Source organism: Drosophila innubila (assembly GCF_004354385.1).
Source record: "Drosophila innubila isolate TH190305 chromosome 3L unlocalized genomic scaffold, UK_Dinn_1.0 0_D_3L, whole genome shotgun sequence".
Lineage (NCBI taxonomy): Eukaryota > Metazoa > Arthropoda > Insecta > Diptera > Drosophilidae > Drosophila > Drosophila innubila.
Window position 1 is genome coordinate 2,646,838 of NW_022995376.1, and position 14,350 is coordinate 2,661,187.

Sequence of the window (14,350 nt, forward strand, 5' to 3'; positions counted from 1 at the left end):
GAAAAACATAACATAAATTCTAAAAAGCCTGACAAGCATATACTACACACATAAAATGCCACACACACACTCACACACACACACAACCAAATAAATAATAAAATAAAGTTAATATAAAAAACTACGAGTTGAAGACGAATCGGAAATTGGTTTAAAAATAAATGCTGGCATATCAAAATTTATGATTATGAGATGATATCGTCGACTCTTCAACAACTTGAATCAATTTTGAGCGATTAACAAGAGCGCAATTGAATTTAAGTACATGAATTTAGTAGTGAATGTGACTAACTCATTGAAATGTTTAAGTTAACAATCACAATGAATGTAAACAACAAATGGGATATGGGAAATGGGAAATGCGCAAGTGAAAAAACACCAATAAAAAAGTCAAATACTGAAAAAAACAGACAGGCTGTAAACTGAAACAAATGAGAATTAGAATGAGAATGAGAATGAAAATGAAAATAAGCAATTTATGCAAATGTAGAAATTTCCACATAACATGGCTCAAATGGCAATCAATTAAACGCAAGGTGGCAGAAATCGAAATTGAAATTGATCGAAATATGGGCATCATGTGAATCCCAATATCAAGAATCCAATACCAAAATGTGTTAATTGCTTTTATATGAAATTTTAAATGAAAGAATCAGAGCAAAAGTTTTTATATATATACACTTAGCGAAATTCGACATATATTTAACACTGAAATTTCGAATATTGCCTTTGATTTGTCTTCAAGATTTTAAAATGCGACTTTTTTTTATGAAAACATAGTTTTTAAAGACATATAAATTTAAAATTAAATTTTGAAATTTTTTTACTTATTACAATTTAAAAAACAATTTTGAATTTCAAAACGTAGCCAGAAATAATATATGTTATAAAAAATCATTGCTAAAACTGCGCCTAACATTATTCTTAATTTATTTATTTTTTAACTTATTTTAAAAACAATTTAGAACAATTTCCAAAAAAAAAAAAAAAAAGAGCTTATATTATTCTTCAATTTTTTGAGTGTATATTGGCGCCTGGATGGGCGTGGCAGGCTGAGATTGCGTCTGCTGAGTTACATTTTCATTATGCTGCGTGCCACAATTTTCCATAATTTTCATATTTATTTGTTTGCTTTCAAATGAGGACACAAACGGCCGCCCGCCTGGCTAATGGCAACAAATTGCCAAAATGTCAATGAACCAAAGTGTCTGCATGTGCTGAGAGAGAGAGAGAGATAGTAAGGCGGGACTGGCATCAGTGAGAGGGCGTGGCAGGGTCTGCCATTATCGAGCACAAAGTTCAACGTTTGCGCATACATCTTCTTCTTTTTTCGGCTTATTTTTTTCGACCAAGTTGTCAGGAAACGATTTTCAATTAGCTGCCAAACAACGAACTCAGTCTCAGCATATTTATTTTCCCAGAGATTTGGCCAAACCAACAAATGATAACAACAACAACAACAATCAGAAATAATGTCTTCACTTTGTTGATCAACTTAACGCCTGTGTTTGTCCAGGTTCTCAGGTCTTGACCAGGCTTAAATCGAGGGGAGAAATCTTTGGAGCTCTCTGTGTTTGTTTACCTTTAAGCGGGCAAGTGTTGGATAAACTTTGTTCGCACTGTATGGCCAAGAAGAAGAGGTGAAAAGGTAGAACACGTGTCAAAGCTCTCAAGTTAGCTTAGAGATATATCTCTAGTAAGGAAAATTCAAGAAAAACTACATTAAAAGGACAATAATTATAAATAATCATACATTTAAATGAAATAAATTACAGTTTTGACAAAGAAAATGATTCAATTATTCAATATTTGATCAAAAAATCTTAAAAACTTCCTAATTATCTTATTATAGCTTAAATATTGTACGGAAAAAGTAAAGAAAAATGCTTTTAAATGCACAGTGGGGTTCAGTTATTATTTAAATAAGAAAAAGCACAGTATGTGAAATAAAATCTCATTTTTTAAGATAAGAATTGGAATTATTAACAATCGTTTTTATCAAAATCAAGTGGAATTTGTCATAATTCTAATAACATAAAAAGCATATTTCAGCTTTTTACAGATTGAGCATTATTCGAATTTCTAGTAAGTACAGGGTATAAAGTTCACAATGCATTTAAGCACGTAGCTGCAGTTTTGATTTAGCTAATCAATAAATTTGTATAAATAAATTTATGTACAAATTCCAACATGAGTCAAACAATTAATAAAAAAAAACTGTGCTTTATACTGTGTTTAAAAGCTCACAAAAAGTATAGAAAATATCCGATGAGCACGTTGTATATTCCTACATTAAACAAGCCACGACTTTGTAGCTGTTATTAATGAATTCGTTTAATTTACAACAATATTGCATGCAAATTTAAAGCACACACTGTAGAGCTGCCTCTCTTTCTTACTCTGTCCATTTGTCTGTCTCTTTCAGCTCTAAAATGCGGCAAGTAATACCAGTTAAGAGACCCAGGGGTACTTTGTAGTCTAAGGGTTGGAGCTTAGGTCAACTTAAGGGCTTAAACGATAGATGGCGCCACAGCGAGAGTGACATTGCACATACGCCCAGTCGCCCAGCCGAAAATTACTTTTTATGCCCTTTTAAGTTGACAGGTTTTTTTTTGGAACAACTTTTCCATTAAGAAAACAAATGCAGTGCAGATGCCACGAGTCAACATTAAAATAGTTTGGGGATTTGTATTTATGTTGATTGCATTGTCGTGCCACGTAACTGACATGTGTGTATGTGTGTAGTGTAGTGTGTGTTGAGTGTGTGTTAGAAATGGGATTTGTGTGAGAAATTGAAAAGTTGATGCCACGTAGCAGATTTGCACTGCCAATGTACGAGTTGAATGCAATTTTGTGCCCTGACACATGCTTTTCCACAGGCAAATGGAAAAATTCGAGAGCTGTAAACTACAAACTGCAATGTGAAAAGTTCAGAGTGCAAAGAATCAAACGGTAAAGTGCTCTGGCCAGTTGAGAAACCAACTGCTGGCCAAAAACATGTACGCAAATCAACACACAACATCGCCAACTACATAAAACAGCAAACTTTATTACACTCGACACCGTACTGCAATGCACAGTGGAGGAAATGACTAAATTAGCTAAAAATAATACATAAAATTTTCAAATCTCAAAGAGGCTTATTTTTTTAATTTTTTTTTTTTTTAATATAACTAAATTTTTATATCTATATATAAGTCCCTTTGTCCTGACTCACTCACTGATCATTGTACAGCCCAAGCCATAAGCAAATCTAGCCTTTTATCCCACTGTGCAGCATGCCGCACTGTGGCATGCACCTGTTTCAACTTCAGTTGAAGCTGCTTTATTTATAGACGGACTTTGCAGCGCCGCCTGCCTGCCTATTTGCCATGTTTGACCCACATCAAGTGCCTGACAATTTCTAGTTATTAATATATACAGACCAGACCCAAAGGAGCATCCCAAGTCTCTAAGACAGCTGTTGTTGCTCTTCCTCTTCTCGATTCACTGGAAATCAAGTTATCAGCACGAAGGTCTCGCTTTTAATTGCCAGACTATGGAAAAGGGGAAACTACATAAATTCCGGGCAGAAATTTGCAACAACTTTTGAAATGAAAACCATTTGAATGCAACTTCTTTTTCTGCTCGTGTTCTTGAACATAATTAATTGCAGGTAACTAGAATATTTGCTGAAAGTTTACTTAACAACCGGGAGCATTTAGTTATTTTTAGTCTACAGCTTTTAGAATAATTTAAAGCGAAAGCAAAACTTTCAAAGAGTCAAGAATCAGGAACAATTAAAAACAAGGGAAATAGCTTTGCGTGTGCATAGAGTGCTCATAAAACTGTTGCTTTAGAGTTAAACAACACTGCCATAAAATACGCTCACTATATAAAGGTATACAACATTGTTTAAATAAACGTTTTTAAAGCTATATTAATACAGTAATAGTAATTTTAGGTCAAACTGTCAAGGATAATTTGGGCACCAGGAGTTGATTAAAAATGAAAACCCAAGATTTTAAATTTTGAAAAAAAAAAAATGTTTCGAAAAGTCAAAGGGGGGAGTACATGATATAGACGGACTGCAGACGAAAAAAAATTATTTTTGAAAGTTGAATATTTTTTGATGCAGAACTAATTAAGAGACCAAATAATGATCAAATTGACATTCCGCTTGAAAATCGGGTTAGTTTTGACAAAGTTATGACAGTTGAAAGTTTTTAAAAAAGGTCAATTCAATGTTTTATCAACTAATTAAATATTTATGATTTTTTATAGTCTTGATATTAATTAATATTAATAAATAAATTAAAAAGATATTAAAAATATTCTCTAAGCAATATTTATTATAAATTGAAGCTAAAGGAATTTCTCATTACCAGTTTATGGGATTATATTTTCAATTACTTGCAAGCCACATAAATCTCACATCAATCAGAATTAGTTAAGATTTGCTATTGTATCTAATTAGACAATCATATCACGAATTTGTCTCTGCTAACAAAATCATTTTTAGTCCAGTTTTGTTTGGAATTGGAATGGCTGTAGACATTGAACTGTGGACTGGGAATAATGCTGCTTTGGGCATTGCAAGCCTCTTGGCAATTTATCTATATCGAAGTGGCATTAAAAATACAATGACCACACTTCTTGACGTGCCATGGTCAAATTTTTGTGCATTTGTCAAAGTGAAAATAAATCAGAAAACGCCAAACAAACAAACGCAACGCAAATGACAAATTTTCTTTAGCTTTTTGGCAATTGTTTTCAGAGTTTGTAATTTTTTGTTTTGTTGTCTTGTTGTTTTTATTATTTTTTTTTTTTATTTTATGTTGTTTTGGTCTGCATTTTTTTTTTTTTTTGGCTTTCGCTTAGAATAAAGAAATGCTTCATGCACCCGAGCTAATGAGCAATGTGACACAGTTTGCAGGACGCCCACGTTTGGTTAGATTAGACTGTTTTTTAGAGGAGGATTCAACCTCGATTCGATGACAGCGTTACGCAGCGAACAAAATGTTGTTTAAAAATATCAAAATAAGTGCATATCACAAATATAAAATGCAAATTTTATGCCACATTTAAAATAGCCGGCGCAATGTTTTGTAATTTATCAACGACCGCCCGCATAAACGAAAACTGGCAAATAAGACGTACCAGTGTTGTCAGAACAGCCTTTTTTTGGCGTCAAATCTGGCTTTTTTGCAAGTTTAATTGCGATGAATGTATTATTTAATATTTATGTTTATTTAAAATTGAAAAAATTGCATTTAATTCAATCAAGGAATTGATTTCTGGATTGCTATAAATATATATGTCTTAGCTATGTTGTGTCAAAATTTCAGCCTTCTAGGTCTTACAGTTTTGGCTACACAATGATCAGTCAGACAGTCAGTCGGGATGTCAGAGATAATTAAATATATTAACGCCTGTTAATTAAAATTTATACATGTATTTGGATACTATCTATTTAATCTAGCATTTTCTTCAATTCTCTTCGCACTGAAAAAAAAAGTTTTTTTTTTGGTTTGTCAAGAATTGGCAACACTGAGACAAATGTGGGGCGTGGCAGGCGTGTGACTGCAACTACAGCTGTGTCGTCGACAACAGCAACAACAGCAACAACGACAACAACGACAACGTTGGCGAAATTGTTGCAACAGCAACGGCAACGCCAATGCAGACATTTCTTGACACTTCTCTAAATAGTTTTTTGCGTGCGACGCAATGAGAGAGAGCGCAAGTGCGTTTGCCAGCGGGATACAAGAAGAGAGAGGTGCGAGCAGGTGGAAGGGGATTGGGAAACTGCCACACGGTCACTCGAGTGCCAAAATGTCCCCGCCACGCCATTAAAAATGTTGCGAAAATTACACAGCAAACTGAAAGGTGTTCTAATGAGGCGTGCGCCGGAGTCCTCAATGTGTGTGCGTGTGTGTGGGTGTAAATGTGTGTATTATGTGGGTTGCTTGAATAACTGTGGCATGAGTGAGATCTCTATGCTTAGAGCAAACAAAATGTGATGAAGCATAACCTACTAAAAACAAGCTCTTAATTTAATCAACTCGTTTTTTGTGGCATTTTCTAGAAAAGTTTAGTGTTACAACGGCATTTAATTTTTAAAATATATACGAACTAAAACATTAATTATTTGCTTATCGAAAAATAGAAAAGTAATTTTATCTGAACAAAAAAATATATAAATTTCGATATTCCCACTATCACTGTCTATTTTATGAGTACTTTCCCTTGACTTGCCTCTTGACACTCACTCAAAAACTTCCAACTCTCATAACTTTGCCAAAACTTGACCGATTTTCATACGGAATATCATTTAAAAAAATTAGATTTTTTCCCCTATCACTGTCTATTTTATCCGTACTTTCTCTTGACTTGCCCTTTGACACTTACTCGAAAACTTCAAACTGTCATAACTTTGCCAAAACTTAACCGATTTTCATGCGGAATATCATTTTGATCATTATTTGGCCTCTACTTTGATTCTGCATCAAAATATTACTCACTTAAAAAATTCGATTTTTTCCCTTATCACTGTCTATTTTACCCGTACTTTCCCTTGACTTGCCCCTTGACCCATACTCGAAAACTTCAAACTGTCATAACTTTGCCAAAACTTAACCGATTTTCATGCGGAATATCATTTTGATCATTATTTGGCCTCTACTTTGATTCTGCATCAAAATATTACTCACTTAAAAAATTCGATTTTTTCCCTTGTCACTGTCTATTTTATCCGTACTTTCCCTTGACTTGCCCCTTGATCCATACTCGAAAGCTTCAAACTGTCATAACTTTGCGAAAACGTAACCGATTTTCATGCGGAATATCATTTTGATCATTATTTGGCCTCTACTTTGATTCTGCATCAAAATATTACTCACTTAAAAAATTCGATTTTTTCCCTTATCACTGTCTATTTTACCCGTACTTTCCCTTGACTTGCCCCTTGACCCATACTCGAAAACTTCAAACTGTCATAACTTTGCCAAAACTTAACCGATTTTCATGCGGAATATCATTTTGATCATTATTTCCACAAAAAATACAAAGGAAATCAAATTACTAATTATATTTTAGTATTTATTGAAAAATGATTATTTCTAGATAATTTAAATATATATTTCTGGCAATAGATTTTTCCCAAATCCCGACCCAGTAACTCAGCCATTGGCCTCAATTTTAATGCTGCAATCCTCATTAAATGAGTTCAAAATCAAGGCCGTCTCCAAAGAGGTATGACGACGGGGTAACTAAGGAATGGTCATGCCACATCATCCATGTCTCGAACTCGTTGCCATGAATACAAATTGTTGCATTTTACACAAAAGAAAGAAAATAAAAGGGAAGAAAAAAATATGGATGGAAAATGGAATTCCATTACAATAAAACGTCTCTACAGTCAAATGCAATTGAAGAGAAACAGTTGAAGCTTATTAAATATATAAAGCAATGCGAGAACATGGAGATTGACCTTAGCCAATGGTAGACAAAATGCAGGGAAACAAAAGGGGGCGGAACGAGGGGCGGGGCACACACATGTTGCACGGCAGAACTTCAACGTACTTGGTAATTGCCAAGAAAAATATTTTGTTGAATAAGCCAGCAGCATACAGAAAGCGAAAATGAAAAGAATTTAAAAATACATAAAAACAATAAAAACAAAAGCCAATTGCGTTGAGAATGGGGCAGAAAACACACCTGCAGATTGCCAGAGATACACATTGTCTCTGTTTTTTGCCTCTGATTATCTACATTCAATGGAAATGCGATGAAATATTATTATTACACTTTTATTTAAATAATTTGAACTAAAATTTAGCATTTAAAGTGGAAACTATTATTATTTTGTTATTAAATTTATTAAATATGAATTCATAAGAATTATTAAAATAAATAAAGCATTTATAGCTTGGAATGATTTTCACTTTGGTTTTACAATATTTATATTAATTTTTACATTTATAAATATTTTTAGTAAAATGTAATATTTACAAATCATTAAAATTTGTATCTATTATTTATTTCTTTTTTATGTTTCTCTTCAACTTTATCTCTCATTTTGCTCTCTTTCTAACCATGTTTCCCATTTGAAAACTAAAATGCAGCAGCTACATTTTCATCCTTTCATTTTTTCCAACATTTCTTCTTCATTGCTTTTGCCATTGTTCCTTTTCTTTACTATTTTTTTATTGTTTATTTGCACAAATGCGTGAGCTTTCATTTCAGATTTTTTCCGGCGAATTCCGAGGCAGCATTCAACGCTAATCAAATGTGGATGCTACACAACGAAAAATTTGTAGCACCAAATACAGAGGAAACAAAAAAAAAAAAAAAAAACACTTGGGAGGGAGGAAAAGCAGCGGCCTGTTGCTCTCTGTCGAACATATGTCTGCAATATGCAAAAGTAATGCACAAGCTGCCCCGACAATGGCAGAATGCTCGTAACCGCCCCGTAAAGTAAAGTAAACCGTAATAATTCTACCCACCCTACATCATGGTTCTTCTCTCTACACAAATCATTTTACACGAATTTTGACTTTGGCGCGCATCTATGTGTGTGTGTGTGTGTGTGTGTGTGTGTGTGTAAACATTGCGCAAAACTGAAAACAACTGAAAATTATTCATACGCCACGTTGTACGGAGGAAAAGACGTCAGCGAGACGCGGCTGACTCAAACAGCCAACTAAACGAAATTTGACTACAAAAATGGGCAAAATACAAAACAGCAACAACAACAGCAGCTGTCTGTGTGTGTGTGTGTGTGTGTGCTGTGTGTGTGAGTGCGTGTGGCTTTTTCGGCAATTTGGCGGCATGTTTTTCACACTTTGGCGCGCAGCTCGGCCAAAAACAATTGAACACGACGCCCTGGCTGCCATGGATATTTTTTGTACTTGTTGTTGCTGTTGTTGTTGTTGTTAATGCCGCTGTTGATGATGCAAGTGCAAATTTATTTGCCACTTTGTTGCGCGTCCAACGTCCAGCGGCAATTTCAAATATGTTTTGCTGACTGAGCGACCAAAAAGGGTTTTCTAATTGATTTTCACTTCTGCCACTTTGGCCCAAAATTGTACAAAATTAGTGGAAACTAAAAAAGCTCTTGTCATCAGCTCTAGTTTTTAGAGAGAGTATATAAATAACAGCACTATAATTACTAAGAAAAATTTTAAAAAGTTCAATTGTCTGATCTAATAATGTATTGACAATTTAAATGGAAATCGATTCAACATAAATTACTGCTTTTATTTATAAAACTTATTTCCAGACGGCAGTTGGAATTTTTCTTAACACTCAAAGCAGTTGAAATATTTGTTGATTTATTTAAATTTAGATCATAAATAAATATTGAATTTTTGTAATTATAAATTCCTTAAAGCTGTTAAACTAAAGTAGATAAAAAAAACCCTTTCAACCATTTTTTTCCAAGCAGTTAAGATAATTAAGATAGTTAATGTAAATTAAAAAAATTGTACATATATTTAGAAAACTATGTTTTTATTTAATTACGAAAAATACTAAAAGTGCCAACATAATTATTATGATAATTATTAAAATAGCAACTTTAGCAGCTCTTCAACTATAGCTTACTTCGATCTAAACAAGTGGACTATAGCTTAAAATTTAGATAATATACAATTTTTTATTTTTTAGCTCAAAATCATTGTTTTTATTTGAAAATAAAAAAGCAGAAAAATTTTTAAATTAAATATATTAATATTCAAAATTAAAAAACAGCAAGCTAACAGATTTTAATAATTATTATAAGAGGAACCCAGCTAACCAAGTTCTAAATAAGCTGTCTAAAGTGCCATTCAGCAGCATATTAAATAAATAATGAAAATGTTGAATATCCAACGTGATGCTGGACAAAGAAGAAGAAGAAAGGAACAACGTTGCGTGTCGTTTGGGGACAAATGCTAAAAATAGCAGCTGCGACACTTACTTAAAGTGTTTAAGAGCACAAACAACACAGAAAGACACACACACAGACAAACACCAGTACAAGCCTCATTCGTACACACAACAACAACACCTCAACACTAAAAATTACATTTAAAATGGCCATAAAAAAAGGCAGCAAATGCCACAAAAACAACAAGAACAACAGCAACAACAACAAGGCGGCCCTTTTGGTCTCTTATTTCTCATTTGGCTTTCATTAAATTTGATTTTATTATTGTTGTTGTTGATTGTCGCACGGCAGCTAATTTTGAACATGTAAATAAAAAAGCCAAAACAAAAATAAAAAAGTTAATGTCTGTCGAGGAAATTGAAAATTCTTCAATTCTTTTTGGCATCACAAATATAAAACTGCAGTTTACAACCACGCCCACAATGCCCACAATTAGTTATAGCAAATATCTATATAGATATAAATATTCCAAAGAAATCATAAAAATCAAAACATGACGAAAAGAGTGTCAAGGCTTTTGGGACCTATTTGAGCCACAGAAATGAGTTTTTCTTGCGGCTTTTTCAACTATTTGTAAACATTGCAGCATTGTTGTAAACAACACATTTTACTAGTATTTGTTGGCTCGTTGTCTATTCTCTATTGTTTCTCTTTCTCTTTCTGTCTCACTCTAGTTGTTATTGTTTTGTTATTGCCTGCTTTTTAGTGTGATCAATTCTGGGTATTACAATAATTTATTTATTTTTAAATGCGTTTGATTTTGAGGCCCCTGAGTTGTTGCGGCAGTAGGTCGGAAAAGTGTTGGAAAATTTGAGCATTTTTATTGATTGCCTTAAGCAAATACAGAAAATGATTAATGGGCTCTGAGCAGCTGCCAAAAAGGAGACAATTGTATGGACTGTGCATTTCATGTAGAAGTCTAGTAAATATTCTTAATTTATTTGCTAATGCTTTCAATACATTTTTTTTAATTGTGTCAAAATTTAACATATTTTTAATAATTCTAAATAAAATAATTAGTAATTTTAAATTTTATTTGAAAAATATTATTATTTATCACAGCTTTGTTGAATTTTTTTCACAATTTGTATATATTTTGATTATTTAAAATAATTGTATTGATATTTCTATAAGCCAAACAATTCTATTAAATATTTAAAATTAGCTTTACATCACCTTTGAAAAATTTGTGTTTGTATATTCAATTATATATTTTAGTCTATCACTTTTGTTAATTTTAATTAATTTTATTTATATTTCTCGTTTTTATTTAAATTTATTTTAATTCATTTCGAATGTCGTCAAGTTTTAGGACAATTTTAAACGCAGCGCATATTATTCGTCATAATTTACGGCACTTTATTTCTAAAATATAATTGCAAATTATTTGCATTAGTTGACAACATTTACATTGTTGCAAAATAACAAACATATATATTATTAACCGCTCGTTAGCAAGAGCAACAGAGAGAGGGAGAGAGAGAGACACTGACATTGAGCACGTGCCAACGCCCTTCCTGCCCCCATTTGTGGCAGCCTCATTGCGAAACAAAATCTTTAGCTTTAAGCTAACAAATAAATAATAAAAAATTAAGTTAATTTGACATTAAAAGTTCTTTAAATGTGACTCACAGTCTCTAGAAAAGTTTTTTTTATTTATTTGTTTAACGTAAATCAAAAACCAGTTTACAAAAATAAATGTAAAAAATATGCAAATTCATTAAAAAAATATGAAGGAACCAATAAAAAAACATTTTAAATGTTAAAAAGTCTGTGCAGCTATTTAAAGGATACTATAATTAATTTTGTTGATATTGTTTTGACATTTACGTGTAGCAAAACATGCGAGAAATATATATAATCAAATTTAATATATTGTTGGGCTAATTTGCAGGCCTAAAGGCTGTCATGATTTCAAAAATTTTAAGTAGACACGTCAGCGGCTTTTTAGTGGCAGCAAAGTGCCCCCTCCTCAAAACACCGCACAACAATTGCTGGCGTTCCTTTACAACAACAACAACAACAACAGCAACAACAACATGAAGAGAAATTGAAAATTAAAACAAACAAAATGCTGAAAGGCAAAAACTAAGAACCAAACTCGGGGGCACAAAGTTAATGCCAGTCAAGACAGTCAAGTGCCGTCCGACTGACTGACTGACTGACTCAGAGAGTCGAAGAGTGAGAGTGGGAGAGTGAGAGAGAGAGAGTAGAGAAAGACCGAAGGGAGAGAGCGAGAAAAAGCGCTAAGGAGAGCGCGTAAATTACGCATAAATCTTTCAATTCAGTTTGGGGAATTCAATGTTTGGATTTGCCGCTAGTTAATTAGCCCCGTGTACAATCGATACAATCGATACAAGAAGTTATCGCATTTTGTTGTATTTTTGTTTTGGGTTAGTGAACTTCGCTTTGGTAGATCGTTTAGATCAGCAGTGCTAAAGAATTCGCATTTTCTTAAATACTGATTTATTTATTTACATATGATTTAAAGTTTATTATATATATTTATGTAAATTATTCAATGTAATTTATTTTTTTAATTTATATATAAATTCAAGGTAGAACCTTTTAATATTTATTTATTTGTATATAATTTTTATGTGTATAAATAAATAGTTTCTTTTATTGATGTATAAACTCTAAGCGTAAGCTTTTAATATTTATTTATATATAATGTTTATTATACATAAATTATTTACATGTTTTTTTTTTTATTTATATATGTTTACTATTATATTTAAAATTTGTGTTTATTATCATTTTAGTTTTAAATTTATATATATAATTTTTATTATAGAAAAATCATAATATTTTTGTATTTTATTTATATATTTTAACTATTATATTATAAATTTGTGTTTTTTATGTTTAATTGTAAGACTTTTTCATAATTTTATTTTAAATTTATTCACTTAGTCTTTTTTGACACTAAATAAACAAATAAATAAATGCTAGGCATACGCTCGAAAATTAAATTATTATATCTAAATAATTATATGTAACTTGTTAAATTTATATATAAATTCTAGGCATACCCTCACAATATTTGCAACATTTTGCTGGTGGCTCATCGTTGGTGGCTTCGGCAATGATCGGCATGGTCCCTTGCCCTGTTCCGTTTCCGTTTCCGGTTCCGGCTCCTTTCAACCGACTTTACACTCGGAATATTTGTTTTTGTGTTGGATTCACGACCAACACAATGTCAGCTGGCACATCATTTGACACACACACACACACACACAACACAACACACAACACTTTCAACACACACTCGCGACACGGGGATTTTTTCTATATTTTTTTTTCAAGCTGTTCGAGGATTTTTTGAACCACCTGCCTGCTAAATTTGAATCACTTGCTTGCAAAATCGTTCAACACTTTTGTTTTTATTTTCTGTTTCTGTTTTTGGAATGTTAACAGCATTTTCTGCAGAGTGTACAACTTTTCCTGTTTTTTTCCTTTTTACATTTGAGCTACGAAATGATTTTAAACTGATCTCAACTGATCTGAACTGCGTTCGCTTCGGTTTGCTACTGTTCAGTGTTTTATTTTATTTTATATTATTTTTTTTTTTTGGGACGTCACGCCGTGGGCTATTTCTAGTTTCTTTTGGCTTTCACATTGCGCTTTTCCGTGAAAATTGTACGAGACGTTCAAACGTGAAACCTCCGCAGAGATCACTGAGCAGCCGTGCAACGTATTTTTTCGAATTTCAGAATATTTTCGAACAGCGAGGCAAACTGCTCAACTGTTAGATAATTTGGCGCCGGCGCGGCCCAAAAAACTTTTCAACATTTTTCTCAATGAAACAATGAACTTTCACATTTCGAACAGGCAAACTCAAAACAACAGACGTGCTCTCTCTCTCTCTCTCTCTCTCTCTCTCCATCTCGCAGTTTCGAAAACGTTTTCGAAAATAGCATCATCGGGAGCAGCGAGCACGTCACAAAGACAGAGAGAGAGAGAGAGCCAGAGACTGACAGTAAGAGAGAGAGAAGAAGGAGCTTGTTTCGGCTCATTTTCGAAAAGTTTTCTAAAAAGTTTTTCCAATATTTTGTGCTCCGCGTTTCGTTTGCATTTTGCACCCTACGCGTCGAGTTCTTAACACGGCATTTGGTATTCTATAGACGTTTCGTTATTAAGTGGGTTTCTGGGTCAAGGCGCAAGCAATTAGCGAACTTTCTTTTCGATAATTTAATTTTCAGGTGATATTTGAACATAAGCTTTCTATTGACGCAAGTCAAACCAAGGTAGTTCCTTAACTTTTTTTTCAATTTAAAAACTTATCTCTTAAGAAAACATCAAAAATATGTTGTGAGATTAAGAAGTCAAACCAAAAAAAATTATATTTTTTAAAACTATTAAATACTTTATTATTTAATATATCTTTACGGAAATTTTATTACTATTTTAAAATTCTTATTTTTAGATAAAATTATT

The 14,350-nt window shown here is 32.6% G+C and overlaps 1 protein-coding gene across 2 annotated transcripts in view; it reads right to left on the minus strand.

Moving 5' to 3' along the window:
* LOC117787326 (putative uncharacterized protein DDB_G0271606) overlaps positions 1-13,822 on the minus strand; it is a 58,912-nt gene extending 45,090 nt beyond the window's left edge. The window contains exon 1 of one of the 2 annotated variants that reach the window (XM_034625820.1): positions 12,946-13,822. In XM_034625820.1, the coding sequence (XP_034481711.1) occupies positions 12,946-13,009 (64 nt within the window). In that variant the 5' untranslated portion in view covers positions 13,010-13,822. The remainder of the gene's footprint in view (positions 1-12,945) is intronic. The other variant, XM_034625821.1, reaches the window with a different exon arrangement.
* Between the last annotated feature and the right edge of the window lie 528 nt (positions 13,823-14,350).